The sequence below is a fragment of the Athene noctua genome, chromosome 2 (assembly GCF_965140245.1).
Source record: "Athene noctua chromosome 2, bAthNoc1.hap1.1, whole genome shotgun sequence".
Taxonomy (NCBI): Eukaryota; Metazoa; Chordata; class Aves; order Strigiformes; family Strigidae; genus Athene; species Athene noctua.
This window is the reverse complement of record NC_134038.1, coordinates 55,963,941-55,989,331: the sequence shown is the minus strand read 5'-3', so window position 1 is coordinate 55,989,331 and position 25,391 is coordinate 55,963,941. Positions and strand designations below refer to the sequence as shown.

At 37.1% G+C, this 25,391-nt stretch overlaps 1 protein-coding gene across 10 annotated transcripts in view; it reads right to left on the bottom strand.

Moving 5' to 3' along the window:
• Positions 1-25,391, bottom strand: part of PTPRM (protein tyrosine phosphatase receptor type M) — a 500,090-nt gene that overhangs the window by 384,275 nt on the left and 90,424 nt on the right. For all 10 annotated transcript variants that reach the window (XM_074899184.1, XM_074899185.1, XM_074899190.1 and 7 more), the window contains exon 2: positions 3,582-3,704. In XM_074899184.1, the coding sequence (XP_074755285.1) occupies positions 3,582-3,704 (123 nt within the window). The remainder of the gene's footprint in view (positions 1-3,581; positions 3,705-25,391) is intronic.

Here is a 25,391-nt window from a genome sequence, read left to right as displayed (position 1 = left end):
GACTGCACGGGACAGCCTGCCTCACCACCACAGTCTTCTCCACGGGCTGCAGAGCAATCTGTGCACCGGTGCCTCTCTCACATTTTTCTTACTCCTCTCACTCACAGCTGCTGCCCAGCATTTTTTACCCTTTCTTAAACATGCTACCATAAAGGTGCCACCAGCGTCACTAAAGGGCTCAACTGTGCCCTGTGGTGGGTCCACTGGGGGCAGCTGGAACTGGATGAGTCAATCATGGGGCAGCCCCTTGGTCCCTTATCACAGAATATGCTCCTGTAGTCACCCCTGCATCCCCCCTGCCAACACCTTGCCTCTAGAGTAATCTACTGTTTGGGCATATTTTTCTGAAGACATCTTTATTGGACTACAGCTAGAGGGTTTACAGTTAGCTGTAACTGTAAATGTGTAGTATATAAACACATTAATATCAAACTGCTGTAACTGTTCTATAGGACAATGCAAGATGGCATTAATAATGACTGTTTCCATAATTAAAGTTTTGAACACTATTATAAACATACATTATTGGAACAGAAAAACAAGGATAAAGACAAAGGCTGAGAAAAGGGAAGAGCCACTCTTCCTACAGCATTTACTCCTTCTGACTCCCAAGACACTTGAAACAGAAGAGCAGTGGATTAACCACTCATTTAACCCATACAAATATAGTCAGAAGTATATACATGTCATTGCTTTTTGGGTCCGTTTAAGGAGGTTTCAGATTAGTACTGACTCATTAAAGGCCATGCTTATATTTATCAAGAAAATTAGAGTGCTATCACCCTACTTACTTTAGTAGCAATAACTTCTATTTCTCTACTACAGTAAACAATCCAACAAGGATTAAAGTCAACTGTAAAAAACATTTTTAGAAATTTTTTATCATCATATTTGATACAGCTTACCAATTTTCATCTACAACATATCTGAATGTCCTGGTTTCAGATAAATATTTTGGCTCTCAACAAACTCATGTGGATTAAATAAATCAAATTCCATAACTACTGTGCCTCCCCCTGGCTGCCACCAAATTATACAAAATATTACATATTGACATCAACCCACTCACTGGAGCATATTGCCTGAAATTAAGAATGTTATGTGCATAATTTTTTTCTACTGACAAGGGACTACTGAACTGAGAGTTCTTGTTTCAGTCTAGTATTGCAACATTGTTCCATAAAGCCTTTTGCTTTAAAGCCAAGAATTCCCCACAAACCATTAATCTAAGATGTTCTATTCATTATCATTCAAAGTTATTTTTTCTAAAATATGTAGCTCAGAAACTGCTGACAAACTACTTGAAATCATTTTATAAGTGTATCACATAACTCTCTGGCTAAGGCTAACTGAAAACTAATTAAAATCATTAAGATGATGGTTTGAACAAGAACAGGAAAAAACTGTCTAGATGAAATTATGAGGAAAAATTAGATACCACTTGACTGAATCGTGCCCTTAGACACACTGCTTCTCATTTGCAAAAAATGAGCATTTCTTTCCCTCTCAAAGGGGTTTTTGACCTTTTAAGGCACCAGTATCCACAACCCCCTTCAGACTAACTCGTTCATCTTCTGACCCAAGACTCCCAAGGCATATTTCACTTCCTCTATGGACAGAAATAAAACTCCCTAAACTATAAATATAATTTATTACCAAATTTAATACCTTTTTGTTTGATCATCAGAACATTATTTTAGTCTTCTGTTAAAAAGGCAGGAAGACAAATAAGAAACCATTTACATGTAACTTTATTTATCAGATGACATACATAGCATTTTCCCTCCATAAAAATACCAGTCCCTTGACTGGACTCTTGCCCCTGGGAAAACAAAACAAACTAAAAAATCCTCAAGCCTATGGTCGTCACAGAAAAGTACATAGATTTGAACCTCTTCTATCTGCCAAGAAGACTGAACAACACATACTGACAATCGCTTTCACAAAATCCAAGTGGGGAGAGTAATGAATGAAATTTGGAATAGAAAAGAATTTCCAGTGGCGTGATTGAGAAAAAGAATGTATAGCTTGTACTGCAAGCCAAGATGACTGATAAACTATGTGTGTACCTCCAACTTGAGAAACAGCATTAAGCACTAATGAAATAGCCCAGAAAAATTTTAGCAGTGTGTGCCAAGACAACTGGACAAGAGCCAGTTTAAAAAGGAATTCGCAAGAACCTCCTTTATTTGAGCTGATAAACTCAATCTAGCAGGACGATCCAAGTGCTGGAACTCAGGCAAACTGAACATTCATCTTGAGGTTGGGAGTCCTACCTTTGTCAGAGGAAAAAAAGCACTGAAGGAGAAGGCACTTCAGTTCAACCATCAACCTTGGATATACTGGTGTCCACAACACATGGCAACATTGGGAAATCTATAGTGAAGACTGCTGAGAACATTTTTACAAGTGAAGATATCTAGGGCTGATTGCTGCATATCGTACATTAGTGCATTTATCAGTCTCCTACTGATGAGTGCATACTTTCAGATTTTGTTTATACAGTCACTTCTGAAGATTCACACTGTTTATCTCCTAATTGTCTTATCCAAAAATAAGAGAGGAATGTTTTCTTGAAAAGGACAACTATTAAAGAGATTTTACACAAATGCCAAAATGCATTATGGGTGCCTTAAAGAACTAACTGAAATGGATGTGAAACACCAGGACATTAATCTACAATACTTTTAAGTGTTCTGGATATATTTATACTAAACTATGAGGCTAAAGCAGATGAAGTCCCATGATATTATAACCAGTGTTTTTATGTTTTGGCTACTTCTAGGTGACAATAGTCACAGAAGGCTCACTCTTTAAAAGCCAAAGCAAATGCTGAGCTGGGCTGCAGGCAATCATCCCTCAGGAGATGGAGATCACTACATGCGGGAACTCTTAATATGCTTAGATAAATACATTAAAAAATAATAATTGATAAATTTTAGGCTATTGAATAGTTTAAAACCAATGCTTGGATTGTATATATTTGTGGGAGTGAAATTGTAAAGGAATCACTGTATTACCAGAGGAAATTAATAGTTCAGTAGAATGCAAGGGGCTGTTGCTATGGTCTTAGGTCCAGCTGCATTCATTGCACAAAGTACATTAAATAACAGTATCACAGCTGTCTTTTAAACACAACATGCATAATGTCGTTGAGGCCCTTTGCTTTGGGATACCTCTCCTTTCCTGTTTCTCTCAACTCTTTCACTCTCCATTTCTTTTCAGAACAGATTTTGATTAATCTCTCCATGAGAATACCTAAGATAGCCTTTATCTCCTACTATTTCCTCTTCCTTCGAGTCTTCCTGAGTAGTTGTGCCTGCTTCTCATAGTACTTTATATTAATTTTCATGCCATCATTCTGTTTCCTTTCTGCCTTCTGTGATGACACCAAGTTCTTATTCTTACCTTCTAACCTTTATGTTCCCCACACAATGAAAAAAAAAACCTTTGGTTTGCAAGATATCCCTCCCAAAAATCACTGGGAAGACCTGAGTATTGCAATTAACAAAGAGATTTAGACAAAGCAGCATTCCAACCATAGTCTGTCAAAGAGAAACAAAGCAAAATAAAAGACCAACCAGATGGCATCCCTTGACTTGAGGAGGGCTTTATTGGTGCGTTCACCTGATCCCAGTTAAGATCATCATCGTCTGACTGACTATAGCCACAGGAACTGAGAGGCTCATCGAAAGTACAGCATCCTGTAAAATAAACAGAAAGATAAAAATTAAACAAGGCATGCAGATAACAGATTATGAATCTTTAATCCTAACAACTGCAACATGGTTCAATGCAGGCTGTGTAATTTTTAAATATCTTTTAATACAAATGATTATATATTTATTAAACACCACTTTCTGAGGAGGCATAAAACCTTGTAATGAAAACAAAATCTCCAAGGTAAAAGAGCAGATTTAGAACCACAGACAAATTTTCTCTCATGACACAATCATCAGGTATCAAAAACAAAACAGCAAAATAAAAAGCAGGAACAATTGAAAAACTGACTGATTGGCATTCTTCAGGAAAAGCAAACTTTTCCATTCCTGAGAACCTAGATTTTTGAAGAAAACTGTAAGCATGGGAACATCAGCTCCCATTCCTGTATCTTGGTTTGCAAGTAAGGGAAGGGCTAGATGCTCCCCGGTATGCGACAAACAGCTACCAGCCTGGATGTTCGTGGGATCAGTGCCTCTGGTACAATATAGCATATCTATCTCAAAAAGCCAATCTATGCGCAGCCTCACACTCTGAAATAAAACAGTATTGTTTCCTCTCTTTTTCCCATTCTTGTCTAAGTTATTTAGAATATAACAACATGCTATAAAAGCTCACACTATCCCAAGTGGGGCAAGGAAAAATCGTACATCATGAATTTAGAAGAATTGAATCTAACATTATTCACAACAAAACCAGAAAAAGCTTTGCTTTTTCCCTTTGGTAGAGAGGAAACTTTTCCAGCTTTTTTACACTATTTACTTCTAACAGGAGATTAACATGGGGTTACAAAATTCTGTTTTCTTTGATGTTTGATGTTTCACTCCAGTGAAGAATGACATCTTTCCTATTCGGGAAAACAAACATAACCCTAGTCACGGATATTTCAGTCCATATTTAAGTAAATTCTGCAGCTGTTCAAACAAAACTAAACTTTAGGGCTATTCATCATGTTTGCTATCTGTCCATAGGCACAGCAGGCTTAGCCTTGCCAAGATGTATTAAAATAGGAAACAGCTTTAAAAATCTAAATTTTCCTAGTACATTATAAATGGCATTAGAGAATACCTTATCAAAAAGCAGAATAAAAGACAAGATTTCATTATGCCTGACAAGCTTCACCTAACTGAAGCCCAGCCTTCCTAACAGTCAGTCCCAGCATGTATTTAAGATTCATGACAAGCATTTTGCAAGCATATAATCTTTAACAGAAATTTTTAGATGCAGTCAAATAATTTCATTTTTTGTTCTCTTACACTGCCATTGGTCTCTATATCATGTTTGCCATGCCCTTAGATACAGGTCATCCTATATGGTTTTCCATTTTAAAATATCTTTCTATAGGAAGTCTTTGTTAACTCTAGGTTTACCAGGGAAATTGGCACCTCTAGACACTGCATCCTTCTGTACAATCTGAAGTGCACAAGATTCATCAGATAATCCAGTGGGAACAGAAAATCCATTAAAGAACTTGCAACTCCAAACTCTTAATATTTCACCTCAATAATAACAACAGATACAAATTATCTCTTTTCTGAAGTTAAACAAATGCAGATATACAAGAGATTTGTATAAAGTATCTCAAAGAACACCTGCAACATTCCCAGTAGAAATGCTTAGAAAATGAAGCAGACATTTGCACGTTTGTTCTAGTACTCGCATAAATATTTCTCCAAACTTCATAAAATATGACACAAGTTTCAGACACAAAAGCAAAACATCCACTGTTTTCAACTTTTTATAAAAAAGCAAAGACCTATTTGTGCTTTTTTATAAAAAGTTGAAAAAAACACAAGCCACAGGTAAAGCAAATGGTAGTTTCCTTGCAAAGGTACCGCAGATACCGTATAACATCATGATCACATATAGAGGAGGGTCTGCTGGGAATGGAGGGCTCTCACTTCTGGGATTGCAGTTTTGGGATCGCTAGTCAGGAACAGGCTGGACATGGTCGGCAGGTGGTGAACAATCACGTTGTGCACTACCAGTTCGTATTTTCTATTATTATTACTACTATTATTTTATTTCAATTATTAAACTGGTTTTATCTCAAGCTATGCAACTCCTTAACTTTACCCCCCCATTTCTCTCTCCCATCCCTTGGGTGGGGGAGGGCGAGCAAACAGCTGCGTGGTGCTTGGCTGCCAGCAGAGTTTAAACCACAATAAAATGATACTAGAACATAAATTTAAATATCAAGTTATGCAACGTAGTCAAGCTTGGAAAAAAAAAAACCATACCCAAATAAAACATGGCATAAATCAGGGTTTACAATTAAAACACGGGACTAATGAATGTACAAAGTGCCCAAACCTCATTATATCATATGTATCTCTAGCAATAAGACGACATAGAAAAGTTTACAGTGTTTTCTTGCTCAAACCCAGAATAGTCTTCACACTAAGTTAGGAAGATGTGGATAAAGAGAACGACAGTTCTACTTGTGTAGACTATTTGTCTGTCAACACAGGGCCATTTCTCACTGCTTGGTTTTCTTCATTTCTTTTGCTAGTCTATAGCTAAATCACTGTCAGGATTTCTTTTTCATTTTTCTTTGACATTTACATCTCTCAAACCTTTGAATTTACTATAACTCCCTCTAATCTAATCTTCACACCTGCTATAGGAAGAGTTCAAAAGGAACTTCTGAACTCCTTCCATTCCTAAGTCATTTGAACCCATACCTAATAATCAAACCGTAGCAAGTATTAACATGAGTAATCAAACTGTACAGCCACCTAATCCAGAGAACTGACCAGCATACATAAGATCTCTAAGAGCACATATGCCAAACCATGTTTCTTTCTAGAGCCAGCCACTAAGGATAAGAAAAAGGCTTTCACAGCCATGACTTTTTGGGAATTCTTTTGTCGATCAAAATAGCACACATGGCATATATAGATGTTGGAAGTAAAGGCAAATTGTGCATTGACTGAATGCATTGACTGAACTAAGAATAACACAGAACATCTTACTGGAAAAAAAAAAAAAAAAAAGCTTAGTCGAATTAGCCAAGTAACGATTACTGTAAATCAAATCATTGACAGTCCTAATGGCTTATGCCTGCTCCTTAAAGTTCCAACCCTCATATCTGACTGTATTACAAATAATATTAAGTTCTTTAGAAATGGGTCATGACATTTGACAAAACCCTACATTTGCCCTCCCGCCGCCTTCTGCAGCGCTTCACCTGTTTTCTAGTCATGATGCTCTTACTGTACAAGGTTTCCACTTCATAACAAGTTATCCATATATGATATCAACAAGGGCTGGTAAAATTGGAAAAATTATCAGTGGTCTTTAGTGTCTCTCATTGTTGCACTGTTTTGAAACATGAGCCACCAACAGAAGAGGTGGTTGTTTATAAACAACTAACACACTTGAGAAATTCTGCCCGATTTTGCTATTAGAATTTATAATAACAGTCAAAATGCATATTGTAACAACCAAAATACAAATTGTCTGATATATTGTTTAATCAAGCAAAGCAATTTCCCTACCTGTTACACTGGCATTACAGTTTGGATACCCAAACTGTATTTTTAAGGATGAATTCTGACTGAAATATTTATAAGTAAAACAGGAGATACATATTCCATTAAGATTCTTTGGCTTATGCTGCATTTTATAGATATTTTTGGATTCCTAAGAGGAATGGATTGACAAATGCACAAGATGTAGTACAGTCTATGTTTTTTTCAACTGCAATCATCCATTTTACCATCATGAATCCAGTTCAGTATAACTATGCCATTGACCAAATGTGCGTTTTGCATATTTCTTTTTTTATTTTGTTAAATTACTTTAGATCTTGAAAAATTTATGAGCTTAAATGAGGAATATAATTTAAAATGAAAGCAACCAATTAAAGTAAATAGGATAAAGAATATACTATATTGTGCCTAATGTGAATAAAGTTTTATTCAAACTATTCTGTTACTGACTATAACTACAACATCTGTTATTAAGTCCTCTCAAAGAATACCTTATCAAAAAATAGGATAAGACAAGACAAAAACCACTTAAGTGACAAAAACTAACATAGAAGAAACTTCCAAGTTATAGTCGACAATTATTTAATTTTTGTTGGTCTTATATACTGCAGAAATCTCAGATCAATATGTACTTTCAATCAAAAATTTGCTGCCAAATGTACAAGTGCCAAAACTTGTAAAACAAAACTGGTAAAACTGAGTATCAGTGCTAGCATTGGCAAGGCACATGTGTACATACTAGAACTGATACAAGGGCCCTGCTTTGGGATAAAATACATTATTTTCTTTACAGCAAAACCTTATGGTTTCTGGTCTGCCATAGTACTATGAATTCTGTTGCAGAACAGGTGAACCCAGAAGATGAGGTTACCGAATACCACATTTCATTAATATTCTCCTTTATCTCATTTTAAAAGTATTCTAAATTCTGTTGTTTCTGTATTTTCAGTTTCACACTGGAAATATGTTTATGTTGATTAACTCTCAGTACAATGTAGCTGTTCTTGGAAATAAAAATAAATATTTTGCTATCTGATCTGAAAACTGGGTGTCTAGACCACATGTCATATCGGGGGGCTTTGATAATGCAGTAAAAGATTAATCTCCTATCAGGCAATGGATCTTTTCTTTGTCTAAAAAAAGAGCCTCTGCCTAAACCAAGAATATACCATTCCTCAGCCACCCATATTCTTTCCCATCCTTGTGAACATCCCCGCACCCAACAGCAATGGATCAAGCACATCACCTGGAGAACATACCAAGGCAAATGAAAACCGGAATAACTGAAAACTGTGACAAACTGCAATTATTAAACTCGATTAGACTGAATGAGTCAGCTTTCATCCCCAAGGGTTACTGCTCAAGATGATGAGGCAGCAAGAAGTCAAAGTGGAAAATAAAAAGTCATTCTCTATTATAAACTGGCTAACAGAGAAAGCAAAAGTGGGAATTAGTGGATAACTTTTAAACATAGGAAAATTCAAATAATGTCTCTAAACCAGTATGACAGGTCTGGTCAGCTGTATAATTTTATTAAAGATAAGGTGATGACAAAAATTGTCTAACACAAATCAGTAAATGGTTGAGCCAATAAAGCTTCAAGTAAACTAACTACAGCTACATAAATGGATAGCTTAACAAATGTATTAGAAACTGGACATAATGGTCTGCTTAGATTATCTTTGTGTGTAGATTGTCAGCAAAAAGACGCTTTACCTGCCCCCCCTTTCAAAGGTGTTACAGCATTATATGGTAAAATGACTTTCCAGACACGCTATCTGAGAGATATCTAGCAAAGGAAACTCTTCTCTGTATGCCTCCGAAGTGCACACAGAACTGCCATGTATCTGCAGTGACATTCACACAACAAAAATGCTTATCCAGGCTTTACAAGTGAGCTTTCAACAGTGGGTAGTCTGTTTTAAAATAGAACATTTATTTTCTCTCAAAATATACCAAGTTTTCGATTTATACTAGGGGCAAGTGTTCAGAGCTGTAAAATAATACTGTAATCTAGATTACTGGTCAGGGAGTCTGAAAAACCATGTGCTGCACAAAGTCGATCTAATTTAAAACAGTATCTACATTTTGTCAAGTCTGCATATGCACAGGGGTGAGGGAGAAGAGTAAGAGGAAACAATTTTACAACTGAAGAACTTCTCCAATTGTACCTGTGCTCAGAAAGAGTTTTCAAAAAGCCAGAGGATGGAAAAATTACCTAGAAAAAAATCTCACGAGCCAGATCAAAGATGATGAGGTAAAAGTATGTATTTTGCAACTAAATAAAGCCCAGATATTAATTCTGGCTATAAGGGAGAACAACAGATGGCAAATGATACAGAATTGTTCTATGATACATGGAAAAGGTGGTATGAGAATGCTAGAGAGTTCTGAATTCACAGACCAAATACCAGCAGTATTGCAAGTGATGACAGCATACAGAAAAAGATCATTTTGGAAAAACATTTAAAGTGTTATTTATGAGACATCAAAAGCTCACTGCATGTTCATAAAACATTTACAATTGTTCTTTCTGTTCTCCCTCCACTCATCTGACAGAAACTGAATCAACATGTCTCCAAGAACGTTTCAGTTTTGGTGACATGGGACATTGTTGCGAAGTTGCATTTTATGGAAGACGTATCTGTCAGTTCTAACATCCCCTAGTAACCTGCTCACATTTAGGCAAATAAAATGTTTTCTAAAAAATTACAATTGCCTAATGGATACTGAGAATAATTCAAAATTTGGGTTCCTGGACTCCAGTGAACAGCCCTGAAAAAAAGGAAGATTCCTCTCAAAACGTACATTTAAATTCCCTTTAGATACCAAGACATAGATACCACTCAGCAAGGATAAAAGACAAGACACTGCATAAGGGCTTTCAAAATAAACATCACCCATATTGTGTAAGCAAATAATATCCATATATTTGTGTCATTTTTATACCAATAAATATTTATGAGGCCCATGGGAAAATGGGTGCACATTAATGTTCTGTCAGCAAACTTATTTCTAGCATTTTTTAATATCAGTGTTTGATTTTGCAATATTAGGGATAGCTTTTCTTAATGTATGGCATGGATTATATGGGCAAGTGCACATGCGCACCTACATAGACAAATTATATCCCTGCTGCAGTTGTCATTAATTAGAGCACATCTACTAAAAGAAATAGTCGAGTATTCAATCCACTAAAGAAAGTATAGGATTATGCAGAAATGTGTTTAGGAAACTCTGTTTTGAAAGGTGTTATTAAAACAAGCATATATGCAAAAGTCATTTGGATTTTATGCTTCAGTAATAGGAAAGGATATCATGCTGAATGTTAAAACTACTAGTTGGTCTTCCAGTCTAACACAAGTTAATACTAAAAGAGACGTTCCTTGTACAAATAGCTGCTATGGATAAATTTTAGTGGTTGTGGGGTTTTTGGTGGTTTGTGTGGTTTTTCTTTTTTTCTTTTTTTTTTTTTTTTAGTTTTAATTTCTTTTTTGTACATATACACCATTTTATTTTTTTAATTATTAATTTAATACTTAAATCAAGTTTCAGATCAGGGAATTTGCTTTAAAAGTATAATAAATATTATGACAACTTTTTTTTGAAAGAAAGTATTTTAAGAAAAAAAATGTCCATATGATAAGTACTTTGGAATGACTTTTCAAGAACAACTAGAAGTTCAATTTATAAGATATATTTAATCTACAAATGTATAGAGCTTACTAAAAAGATCACATTGGGCATACCGGTTGCAAAAGGGAGACAGGTGATGTACATGTGTTTTGGAGCGGACTCAACCTGACAAAATTCTGGACTGAAGTCAAAACCACTATAAAAATGAGTAAATAAAAGGCAGATTCTCCATATGTTTTGTATCTTGGATATCACAAATACATGACAAAACCATGCTTCAAAATGCAGAAGCCTCTTTCATAAACTGCCTGAAAACATCTCGACATAAAACTTTGACCTACAAATAACTATCAAAAGCAACCTTCTTCTCACATGCTTAAAATAAGAATTAAAAATTCAAAATATATTCTGGTAGTGGAATAAGCCTCCTGAGAAAAACAAAAACGCAACTGAACACCTCTTTTATAGAGCTTATATCATAGGATTCACTTAATTTATTTTTATAGCTACCACCCAGGAGTGCACAAAACCCCCTTATTAAATGTGTAAAAGCATTCAATCATTGTGGTTGGCAATGAAAGCAGATGCTGCAGAAGAGAGATGTGGGAGAGGTATTTTTTTTTTCTCCATTTACTTGAAATGGAGACTAGCAAGGACATATTGGGAGGGTGGGAAACAGATGTACGTATTGCAGTAATATATACAGAAGGTAACAATTAGGTATACTTTCTTTTGACAAGTTAACATGCAGTACCTCTTAAAGGACTTGAAATGACACCTGTTTTGAAAAACTATAGTAAAACACATGACAACGTTTTCTGTACTCTTTCCTAGAGAAGAAAAGAAAGAGTGTAACTTTCAGTCTAGCTCCTGGACCATACAGTTGTGATGCTGAAGCAGTGGTCTGCAGCACCTCACCCTTCCGTCAGACAAGGGAAAGAATACATACCACAGGCATCTCTTTTCCACTCAGCATCTATTTGTGATTTCTTAGGTTGGTAACAGATGTTTCCCCTACTATTACTACACAGAAACCCTGTTATCCTTTCCTCACTCGGATTTCATTGTAATTTTATCTTCACTTCTTTCAGTTCACTGAGGAGAGCTATCACCAAAACATGCCAAAGCATGTGCAGCTGGAATTAAAGAGAAAACATCTAAACGTAGTATAAAATTACTATTTATTTTCTTTTTCCTGGCTTTCTTTTGCTCCTATAGAGCTACTGAGGCCTGGAGGCAAAATCCTGAACTGTTTCCTCAAGGTAAAGTTCTGCCCTGACAAATGGTAAACTCAAGAATCACTCACCATTAAATCTCCCAATATGGTACTTAGGAGAAATGTAAGCGGTTGTGCTGATCTGTTAAAGACAGGCAAATTTCAACAAAAGGAAAGAAGAAAGTTGTCTGCTCTCAGTAGCTTCATATTAATTCCACTTTTATAATTGATGATCCTAAAAACTGCTTACGCCTTTCCATTTCACCTCACCCGAGTACTCCCAGTGTCTTCGTATATCATTAAAATACAGCACAGTATTGCTGTTCCAGAAAGATTTGTCTAAGGGAAGGGAGAGGAGAGCAGGGGAAGGCATTTGGGGAACAATACAAAACTGTACAAGTAGGAAACAATACAAAACTGCATGGATTATATTCAATATTCAAGAAAGAAGCGTATACACTGGAAAATCTGAGATTAAATAAAATGCAATTCAAAAGGAAGGAAGAAACAGTGTGGGCATATTCAGTCTTTTTTTTTTTTTTTTTTTGACCCCAGCTGGGAGGAAGGGATTGAAATGCATGCCCAGCAGCCAAAATTCACCATGATACAGGGTGTGCTCACCCCGACACTTCACTTTATTTAAAACACAGTGTAACCTCAGAAACATACAATCATCAAGACTGATTACAAGACCACATCAGAGCATTTCTCTAACATCCATTCAGGAAATACTATTAGATTTTCAGTTTGTCATAAAGATGAACCTTTTCATGCTACATCCATCCTAGGGCTCTGGGGAAATACAGCCTAACAAAAGACAGCCAAACCACCTTTCCCACAATCAGCACCACTAGCCGTTCCACTCACAAAGCCATGAAGTTCCTGATCCCAGTGTAAAATGAGATAACATTTGCGATTTTCACGAATGTACTTTATGATAACTTTGAAAAATAGCACTTTTTTCTTAAAATTACTAAAATCCAACATCTTCATTCTTAGTTTGGAAGTGTGCTGTTCAATTATTCCCTCAAAAGTTTTTCCCCACATTGTAATGAATGTGCATGAATGAACAGACGTGAATGAAGGCAAGAATAAACAACACAGTAAGCAGCCAATGTTCTTTCGACTGTGGTTGTGCCAAGACATACAAGTTTTCACAAAACAAATCAGCTTTCAGCTGCATTTCACGCTATGAGACTATGAGAAAAAGACTATGTTGCTTCAACAACATTTATCACATAAATTTACAATTCAAATTGAGTTAAAGAACACTTGCTCTGACTGAATGAACCAAAGTGTTACTTCACAGGTCAAAGCCACTTTGCTCATTCCCTGCCTTCCAGTGTTAAGTAAACAGACAGATGCGGACAGCCTCACGCTGTCACAGAATAATCAAAACCCATGATATTTTAAATCACTTTTAACTACTGTAACTGTATCTGTTAACAGCACAGATTCTATTAGAGTAAAAAGTGAAGTTCTTCTGTTTTTGAAGTTCAGTATCGTGTTTTTCTAAGGTCAATAAATACAACAGCATAAAACAATTCAAAGTCTTGGAATAGGTAAGTCATATCTAAAGACAATGGGCCCACAACAAGCTTTGCAATACCACAGCTGGATTGCCAGTACAGCGTAGAACAGTTTCAAAGTGAGCCCCAAGACTCATTGCTTCCCCAGCTTTCACAGACAGTTAATACTACCTCTGAAGTTATCAGATAACAGGACTGAAGACAACCTGTTTTAACAAATCCAGTTTAATAGCTGATTTACTAGCAATTTCATCCAACTATCAGAACATTCTGAGCTGAGTAAATTTTTTGTGGGGGTTTGTTGGTTGTTGTTGTTGTCAAAAATATTCTATAATATCCTATTTACCTATATATAAAGGATTTCATTGAGAAACCTGACAGCATTCTTCTCATCTGCCAGTTAAGCTTTTAAAATGTATCTTCACCTTTAAACTCTTCAAGCTAAAAAACACAAGTATACTTGAAACTCAATCATTCTCCCTGGTGCTGCTCATTTTTAATGAGCCTCTTGTCTTTATGTCTCCCAGAAGACAGACTCCACAAAGCAATCTCAGGTGATGTGAAACCAACGGTTGATGCTTCTCCAAACCCCTGTCTTTTTCAGCCTGAAATCTTTCTGCTAAACCCATGTGGGACTGATGGGCCATTTCAGTCAAACCCAATTTCACTTATTTATCACAAGCCCCTACTCAAACTCTACTGTGGATTGCTTGTACACACAATCTGTTTCCAGCTTTGAACTTTAAAAAGGATTTAAGCAGTCAATCTCAATATCATTATAAATCCAGCATGCATTACTTGCCTATTGATTGCAAGAAAATAAAAGTTTGAGGCTTGATTTCAGGGCTAATCTTTCCATTTGCTTGATGAGTTCTGCAGTTGTTACAGAACACTTAGTGTATCCTGTTAGATAACAGCATATTAAGCTTGGATGAGAAATCCAGACTATTTACAACACACTTCTAGCTTTAAGTAAAGAACAAAGGCAGTGTTAGCTTTGCTAGTCTCAGAGGCTTTTCAGCTATACCACAATGAAAAACAAACAAACCAACTAACCACTAAATATTTCTGTATAAAGGATTCCACAACCTTAAAATATTTTCATAAAGCTAATCATGTTAAGATAAATTTTGTATCTCTTCTACCTGGTATCAAAAGTCTAGATTTGGACAGAAAATACTGAAGCTTATATGCTATTTCATCAATGAATAGAGCAAATGCAAAAATAGTCTAATAACAAATAGAATGAATATCTTACAAATGCTATTTTTCCCTAAAAATTTTAAGTTAAACAGTTTATCATCTAATTAAATGAGCTGTTTATGTTCTGAATTTTAATGTGTGTACTGAAACATTTCAGAACAAATGCCATGAAAGAATTTTATACATAGAAAGTATTCAAACAGATTTTGAAGCCCATGCAGCCCATTCCCTGTCTGCTAAACAAAGCAATCCCCCTTCCCCCCCCTTCTTCAAATGTACAGGTTTTCTGCTATACTTTTCCTCATTTAATCTGGGGGCTCTCCTTCAGGTGAGAAAGGCTGTTACTCATTTTGGTTTGATTTTTAAATTTACTGTGTACGCTTTTCCCATGCCATGACTGTGAATTGCTACAGATGCATCCCAAACCATTTAGTTTTATGATACAGCTCTAGCTACTTGATCAATAATTCAGGAAAATATTCATCTCGATTTAGTTACTGCTGTCAGTACAAGCCTTTGTGCCTAGATGAAAAGAGAGCAGGACCTTCATCTGGAGGTTTTACCTGTGCTGCTCAATGAATTAACCTGTAGGAGGTGCCACAGTGATGAAGCAGTCAAAAACCTCCAGCAGGCAACTTCATCACATGGGTAATTAGTTCACTACATCAATAACGCCTCCAGTCGTTAGCAGCGCCAAGGCTGAATCCCAGGTCCGCTTGTTAAATTCAGTAAGCACAACAGGCTTTTACTGTGCTACAGGTATAAATAACTTTCTACTTTTAAATTTAGTTAGCTACTGCTTTTTTTTCTGCTTCATTTTTAGTCATTATCTCTTGCAATAAATTATACTTTTATTTCATTCATCACGTCTATAACCTCCTCCCAGAAGGAGAAGAAATAATTAATTTTAGAAACCTCTGACATTTCCACAAGGTCTTATCAACTATAAGAGAGACCCACGTTGAGAGAGTATTAAAAACACTATTGCTGCAACATTGACATGCCCAAGCTCTTAAGACCTGAGGAGTGAACTCCTGAATCTTTCACATAGCAGAACAGGGCACTACTGCTACACTACCCAGATAAAATAATTACTTCCAATTTTTGCTTATAAGAAGATTAAGTCAGCACTAAACTCACTTAAATGTTGTACCACAACAAAAAGACAAATCAAGGCCACAGAGAGCTTCATGCTTTCTAACCTCGTAGAAATCATTTCAAGTCGTGAGTGCGATACCTAAGTACTAGCAAATCCAAGGACTGTCATGTTGATTCAAATTATTTTTGCTTTCTCCTAATTCCTGCTCCATGCTTCATGAAAGGAATGTTTTGTCCAGGACAAAACACTGGGCTATGTGTCTCTGATCCTCTGTGAAAATGGTCTGATATTCCCGGGACCTCAATATGTTACTAAACTGGGAAGGTCTTGCCCTCTCAGTTGCCAAAGTTCACTTCAGGATAGAATATTCTAATACAAGTAAAATGCATACTCATATCTCCAAGCAGTATAGATTAGGAAAGTACAACAGATTAGACTAGCTCAGATTTTTTGGCTAAATTACTTGAAAGTACCCACTTTTTATTAAAAGTATTTTAGTAATACCATACAACCTGTTATATACACTGTATACACATACATTTTTACATGTATTTTGAAGTGTCTTTCTTAGTTTACCTTCAATCACTTACAGAAAAAAAGAGTTGAGCTTTTAGAGCTATTTTATTATGTAAATGCATCTTATTTAAATATTTTAAAATCTCAATAATAAATTGTGTTTGACCTGTATTTTTGAGGTAGCCAATAGATCTAAAGACTTCAGTGGGTGTTAAGAATTGTGTGTCAAGTGTCAATGCAGTCCAAATACAGGGTTATTTCAAGTGGATGAGAGACATTCATACATTCATCTGTCATCAGTCTAACCCAATGTACAATACAGACCTCAGGACTTAAAAGTAATTAATTCCTGCCTGAACCAGAGCATATCTTTTAGTGACATATGCAATCACAGATTTCAAACATTTTAAATCATAGAGATGTCAGAGTTACAGAGCTAACCACAATCTCTTCTCTAATAATCTATTTGAGCACTAGTTCAGGTCTTAGCTCTCAACTCTGTTCATGGGTAGAATTCGATATTTCTCCTACTGTCCTGTCAAATCAGACTGCAGTCCCCCATCCTACACTCTGCCAGCCTGACCTATTCAGATCTTGCAGTTACTCTGCTTCCTTTGGAGCCAAGGGTGATCGCACGCAACTGAACAGCTTGGAAAAGCAAAGTATTATTTGTTCAAGTTAAAAACATACTAGAAGAACAGAGTAAGTCAGTGTGTTTTGCACGGGGTTTTTTTCCGTAATGTATAATAGTTTTAGGACTTGGGAGGTATAGTCATTTTTTGTGGTTGTTGGTTGGGGTTTTTTTTAACCACTTCTTTCACAAAATGCCTCTCTCTCTCCCTCGCCCCTACCTCCCTACTGGTGCTGTACAGATCCTAATGATTATGCTAAATCTTTCTCACTTCATCAAATGTTCCTAACTGTTTACAGCCCTTTGAAGTACTTCTCCCATGAATTAGCAAGACAGTCCTCTTTTCAGCTTAAGGTGTGGAAGCATGATGATCCCTACAACTGTCTCCTAGTATAAATTTGAAGATTATGCATCTATAGCTATCGTGTCCTCTTCTTGTCTTTCTCTCTGAAAGAGGCATTTGAACAGAATAATCCAGTTATCCCCACAACAAAGATGTCACTTCAATGTATTTGTAAAATTACTTCTCAGCATTTTTAGATTCTTTAATCACAGAGTCACAGAAGGGTAGAGGTTGGAAAGGACCTTTGGGGGTCATCTTGTGTCCCCCACCCCAAACATGGACAACCTGGTGCAGTGGTCTCCAAAGCAGTGTGCATGAAAGACAATCCACTGTGGTGTGGGTAGAAAATATTAGAACTTCAAACTTTTTTCTTTTTTTTAAATAAGGAAGAAATTAAACTCTACTAAGATCTAATATACAGCTGGACACTGACACCCTCAGTTGGTCTCTGTATCAGACGGTCACGTGTTCCTTCCATGGAGGGGATGACAGCAATGCCCTCACTTGAACATTTGCTTTAAACAAATTGCAATGTATTGCGGTTCAAGTGTCCCTGATTGAGTGGATTTATGGGTATTGTCCAGTTTTAACTGAAGTAAAGTAACACTCACAAAATGGACAAGTAGTTTAAAAATAATCCCACAAAGAAACCAAAGTCTGAAGATGACACTAATAATGCAATTACAAGCAAATAACAAGAAAATTGCAGAGCTGACACTTGTCCTTATTAAGAGCTCTTTGTAAGCCGCATTACAAGGTAACAACAGTGATGACCTAATGAGATCTCACAAGAATTTGGCCCAAAAAAATTGAAATTTTCAATGTTGACATAAACTAAACTTAGAGGCAGCCCTTAAAATTGCTGCATCATAAAGTGTTAAAGATTTTTTAAAATACTGAAACATATTAAATCACATAGCTCTCCCTAAACAATGTATTATTAATAGCAATATTTTAACTAGGAGAAAGTAGGGGTTTTATCACTGCTAAAATAAGATTCAGAAACATTGTTTATTTCATCTTTATATCATCCATTTTAAACTTTTTGTGTGTGTTTTAACTGTACTAATTATATTTGTATAGTTGTATGTGTATATAAATTAAATATACACATATTGGGAGTGCATGCTCAAAATTTTTTTACTGATAGGGATTCATGAGCAAAAGGGTTTGGAGATCACTGACCTAGAGCAGGCTGCTCAGGACCATCTTCAGATGGCTTTTTACTGTCTCCAAGGATTAAGGTTACCTGGTCCAACCTCCCTGTTCAAGCAGGGTTGCTAAGATCCACTTGCCCAGAACAACACCCAAATGGTTTCTGAGTTTCTCTAAGGCTAGAGAATCAACAATGTCCCTTGGCACCCTGTGCCAGTGGTCAGTCACCCTCACAGGGAAACAGTGTTTCCTGCTGTTCAGAGGGAACCTCCTCTGTTTCCCTTTGTGCCCATTGCCCCCGGTCCTATCACTGGAAACCAGTGTAAAGGCCTGCCTCTATCCCCTTTGTACCCTCCCTTCACATATTTATAGACATTGATAAAATCTACTTCAGTCTTCTCCACGCTGAGCGGTTCTAACTCTCTCAGCCTTTCCTCATGTGAGAGATATTCCAGTCCAGGCCATCTTTGTGATCCATCACTGGATACTCTCCAGCATGTCCATGTATTTCTCTTGTACTGGGAAGCCTAGAACTGGAGCCAGCACTCCCAGCTGTGGTTTCACCAGTGCTGAGCAAATCACCTCCCTTGACCTGCTGGCAACACTCCTAATGCAGCCCAGGATACCACCAGCAGTCTTTGCAGCAAGGGCATGTTGCTGGCTCATGGTCAGCCTGGTGTCCACCAGGACCCCCTGGTCCTTTTCTGCCAAGCTGCTCTCCAGCTAGGCAGCCCCCAACGTGTACTGGTACCTGGAGTTGTTCCTCCCCAAGTGCAGGACTTGGCACTTCCCCTTACTGAATGACTCTCAAGCCTATCAGCCACCCCTCCCAGTTTTGTGTCATCTGTAAACTTGCTGAGAGTGCACTCATTAATGAAGATGTTGAATCAGACTGGACCCAGTATAGACAGACCCCTCAGGTATACCATCAGTCACTGGCACCCAATTGAACTTTATGTCACCAACGACCACCCTCTGGGTCCTGGCTATTCAGACAGTTTTCTACCCACTCCACCATCTGCTCATCCAGCCCATGCTTCATCATCTTCACTGTGAGGATCAGTGTCAAAAGTCCTTCTGCAGTCAAGACAGACAATATCCAGTGCCCTCCCCTCATGTACCAAGACAGTGATTTCATCATAGCAGATTATTAAACTGCTCAAGAAGGTTATCAAGTCAAGTCACCTTCCCTTGGTGAATTCATGCTGACTGCTCATGATGAGCTTCTTGTCCTTCATATGACTGGAAATGGTTTCCAGAATTAGTTGCTCCATCACCTTTCCAGGGACTGAGGTAAAGCTGACCTGCCTGCAGTTTCCTAGATCCTCTTACTTGCCCTTTTTGAAGATAGGGGTGACATTTGCTTTCTTACAAATCATTCAGAGGTTATGAAAAATGGCCCTACAATTATATCAGCCAGCTCACACTCAGCACTCATGGGTGCATCCCATCAGGACCACAGGTACCAAAGGAACATCCACTTCAACCTTATCCACAAATGAATTCACCTAATTCTCAGCCTACACTTAATTCTCAGACTAAATTTGTGTAATCATTCAGGCTTGTTTTACTAGTGGCCTGCCACTCTGTGGGTTGTCTCAATCATTAAGAGTTCTCCACAGCACCCTTGAAAACCCAGATCAAATAATGTAAATTTGCTTTATTGGATAGATTCTAGTGGCAGATTTAAGGAATTTAAAAAGGTGTGCTTTCAAACAATGGTTCAACATTGTTCTTCTGAGTGCCCTTGAGTTTGGTGTCATTCATGCGTGAGCTAGATCAGCATTCCAACGTAAGAATGCCAAGTATTCCTCCTTTTTCAGATAATTCTGATCAGACATCAAAAAGCATGGCTTCCAAGTCTTTTTCAATCACTGTTTCCTTGATAGTGTTTCTTTAGGCTTGAGGCATGCATTTGTTTCTGTGTCAAAACATACAGTGCTTTCTTGCACTTCAGCTTTCAAGATCATTTAGCTCTCCACTGATCACCACTTACCATGGCACTAGCCCTGTTGTCATCTGCATGCTTTTATCAGTAATGACTCTATATTTCTTCCTCATCAGTAATAAAAAGGTTAAACACTATCAGATCTAAAATTAATCCTCAGAGGACGTCCACATACTCCACATTGATTACTGACTACAATTATGTTATTGAGACCTATTAGCCATTTTTTAAAAAACACACTTGCTGTATGCTGATGATTCTGTATCTTTCCAATTTCTAAATCAGCATATCACATGGCACCAAATCAAACATTTTATAAATATTAAATGTCACATATCTTTGAAAAGTCAGATTTGTTCTCTCCAAGCATCACATTCTCTTGAGAAAAGATCTATTTCCCATAACCTTGTGTTGATTTAAAATAATTAATGAAGAATTACAAATATGTAACACAGTTGACTCCAGGCAGCCATTCTATTACTCTGCACCAGATTCATGTCTGCTTGACAGACTTAATTACTTGGTCATCCCATTCACCCTTTTAATGCTTTGTCTTACCAATTTTACACAATTCCTAACATTTTAATGCACATCCATTTCTCCTTCCCCTCCTTCCCCCACTTCCTTCCCATTTTTATAACCTGTTTTACTTTTCCCCCCTTCTCCACAAGGACAAACCAAACAATTCTGTTATTGTGATTAGTAACATTCTGCATATAAATTTGATTATCTCTTCCTCTGCTACTTCCAAATCCACATTACTTCTGGAAGCAGAAGTAAGCACCTATGAATTGTTAGAAAGAAATGTCTCATTCTCATGATAAACAAGCACACCAATATAGTTACACGGTTTTATGACGCTAATAAGTAGATTGCCAACAGCAGTAGTAAGGACAGTACAGAGCAATTCCTAACCTAAAAAGGAGTTCTGACTTGTGAAGCAGGGAAATTCTTTACCAGATCTATCCTCCCTGAAAAAAAAAAAAACAAAACAAAAAACAACTTAAACATAAAAACTATAATACAGGTATTTTTATGGAGAACCTACCAGTCCAAACTGTTTCATTAAAATAGCATCTGTAGCCATACACTCACATTAGTGATGTAAAAGAATCGCCTACAACATAAAACACCATCACTATCAGTGAAGTCACTGCCCTTTCAAATAACTCCACTAAACTGGATTAAAACTTTTAGGAACACACACATCCCCCTGCCTTTTCACACACTTTGTTTTATTCATAAGAAAAAAAAAGTGATATAACTCACCTGTGGCATGAAACTATTAGCAGTGGTCTGGGAAATATGGTATTTTATTTAGAAAGGCACTGATTTGCAAACAATGGGGCTACAGAAAAAGCTCAACAGAATTAAATAAAGGACTAAACATTCACGGAGACAAGAAATTCTGTGCATGAGAACTTTCTAGAGAATAATTTATAATAAGCTTTTGTTCTTTAAAATTGAGACTACTAGATGCAAGATGGACAGTTTCACTGTGTTTCGTAAGTTTCTGTTTCTTAGAAAGTTATGTTATTGAAGTAAAATTTAGACCATAGCTGACAAAATGCACCTCTGTTTCTTCACAGTTACGAGTACTACAGATTCATGGATCTTTCTGCAGAAAATCGCCTCATTTACAAGTGTTCCGCATTTTACACACACATTACATTCAGCCATATTTTCCTGTGTTCTTCAGCAGTTTTTATGTTCTCTTTTTTTTCCCCCCTAACCTCAGGTAAACCTGAGAGCAACCAAGAATTAAACTAAAGCAACCACAATGACAGAAAATTTGTGTTTCTTATTTTTCTTACTGTTTAGCATATTTACCTTCCAATTTTTTAGTAAAGTATTTCAGTCTAGCTCAAACTGATGCATACTGGAGACTTATTTAAGGTAAGTGCAATAGTAACACTAAAGTCATTTTCCTTCTTCACTTATTTTCACCAGTAGATCTGTTCTTCAGTCCAAAAGGACTAGGGACATTCACCCATACTCCACTCCCTGCACCTTTTTTTGGTTGTTTTTTGTTTTGATTTGTTTCCCCAAGATAAGCATATAAAAACAAAAGAAATGGCCTTGAGCCAGGTAGATACAGGACTTGAGGGTAATGGGAATGTTGCACATTCACTCAGCTGCCCTCTGATCACATTCCTTCCTGCTAAGGAAAGGCATTAGAACCTTCTTATGTGCTTGCTTGCTGTTGACGTTATGGCTTATATATGACAATGCACCAACTGTCATTTTATTTGCAGGGAACTAATCCCTGTGTTACAATATCCTCAGCACTATGTGGAGCCATTTGACATTCGCCAAACCTAACAAGAAAGAAATCTTGAGGTCTTTGTAGTACAGCAAACAACAGTCCCTGCAAAGGTCCACTCCAAACAGACAAACAAAACATGAAGCAACAAAGATGGTTTGATTATTTTAAAAAGGGTACATTACTATCACACCTAGTCACTCATGAAGAGTCTCAAGATAACATGTCAAATTAACACTGCTGCAGCAATTCTCACGGATGGTAAATCAACATCAGCTTCTGTACTGTAAATCCTTTACTAAAACTGTAAATCCTTGCCTTTAAGGCCCATCCCTCTCTAATCATCTTCGTTCATCTTTCACTACATTGCCAAAAGCCCCTAATTAGTATCCATTTTAGACTGCCTTTCACTGCTCCTCATCCTAATCAGTTGACTAATTACTTGCACATAATCTCAGTGCCAGGTTAGAAGATGTTTTTTTGAATGAAGATAAGCATGTGGAAGAAGTCCCTTGACTAGGGGGCATGGAAGATAGCCTGTAGACAGCTACAAGAAGATCTCAAGTAGCAGGTAGGTTAAACTAACTAGTCTTGCTTAAGGGAAGGAAAGGGGGAAGAAAGGGGCTGCCACAGCCAACAGCAAATTTACAAACGTGATAATCCACAAAAGCCAACAGCAGGAAGCTTTTAGTGAAGCAGGCAATCAAGGGAAAGGCTGTGATATGAACACTCATTCTAGCATGACAGCAGGGAATGTGACTTTGGATTTCCAATAGACTGTACAAAAGAACACCAGTGGATGCTGCAGTAACTGATGGAGGAGGAGAGGAAAGCATACAAAACAGTTTTCTGCAAAAGGCAAGAAAAGAACACATCTGATTTTAGGAATGTATGAAAACATTTGGAGATGATATGCATGCATGAGAGAAAAGAAAGCACCAGAGGTGTACCCCACAAAAAAAGTAAAAAGATTACTTAAGGAGCACGGGCAAGAGTAGAAAGAAGAACAGTGTAGAAAACAATACTTAAGAGCAGTTAACTGCCCCCCCAACTCAGCACTGATGTGACTTCCTGCACATAATGATGGTGCATTAAAGAGTAAAGGAGATAATGTAGGAAAAATGAAAAGGACTGGATTAGGAATAGAATCCTTTTCAGACTCTTCTGGAAAGAATTGACCTCATGACAGAAAATAATAGAAGAAACAATTAGATGCTAAGAAAATTAACGAACAATTTTTTTTTAATGGTGTTTAAAACCATTAAGTTTATATAATATTACACTTAAGGAGAGATGAAATACAATACAAGCTTTTAAAAATGTTCTGGTGACAATAAAAATTCCATCAGGTGGAAATATCATAAGGATTTCTCTGGGTATTTTGAAAGCAGTACACAACTTGTGAAGAATGTAGAAGCGCATTTCACAGACATGTATTTATGATGTTGCTAACTCAGTAGTTACCAGCAGAGTAAATACTGTGAAGACCCTAAACTGGCACCAAGGCAAATCTGTGGGGATGGCTTTTTACTACTAAGATGAAACAAAACTAGTTAATTGAGTTTATGGAGTTGATGTTAGTATATCAAGAAATGCTGAAGGTTCAATATCCACAAGTTACGGTTCTGTCCCCCTCTTTTATTATTTTTTCCCTTAACTAAAATGCCTTGCAGAGATACTCCTATTTCATGCCTAAGCACAAGAGGAACCGCAGTATTCAAGATTATGAACTCATGTGAAAACGTAACCGCCACATTTCAGAAACAACATCTGTGCTCAACACAGCTTCCCAGCAGAATTACCAGTGAGGGGGTGGTATTTTGCCCAACAGTTTGCTCCATTTCTAGGGGCAGGTCCTCAGCTTCTTCAAGCCAAGCCATACAGTGAAGAGCAATGCTGCTCAACCACACGCATGCAGTTATACTAACCAGCAGCCAAGGATGTGGATTTACAGTACAGCCTGACTCTCCAAGCTGATGTCCTGAGTCCGACAGCAGCCACATTCCAACAGTTTAAAGAACAAATTCATACAGTCCTTAAATTTGTCGTATTTCAGATCCTGTTAAGATGGGCAGAGGATGAAGATTTAACCCTGCATCTGGCAACAGTGCTGCAACATGGCACTTCATAAGCTGCAGACCTGGGCTGTGTCCAACAGCTGGTGCAGTTTCCCCCGTGCAGCCGCTACCAGCACTGCTGTTATTGTATCCTCTCAATAATTTCTATCGATCTTTGTTAGTCTCCTTCACAGTCAGTGATGTGGTCCAGAAGCAAATACTCGTGCTAAATCATCACATGTCAAGGCCTGAAATTCAGTGTCAGCACACCATAATTTCTTTTCCATTAAAGTCTCTTGCAGAGTATGAGAACTCAGAAAAAACGTGTTAGCTTTCTCTCAAACACAACACATGTGAATCTGATTTAATGCATAATCGTCACATATGTAGAAAAGTACAAAGAAACTACTTGGTTAATTAGATTCTCCTCTTTATTTAGCTTGTTTCTTATTAATGGGGAGAAAGTTCAGTTTGCCTAAACTATCATACAAGCAACACACAATAGTTTATTTATCTCAGCAAGGCAGGAAAGAATGCGAGGCACATGCCAAACATAAGGGTTAAAGAGTCTCAGGACTGCA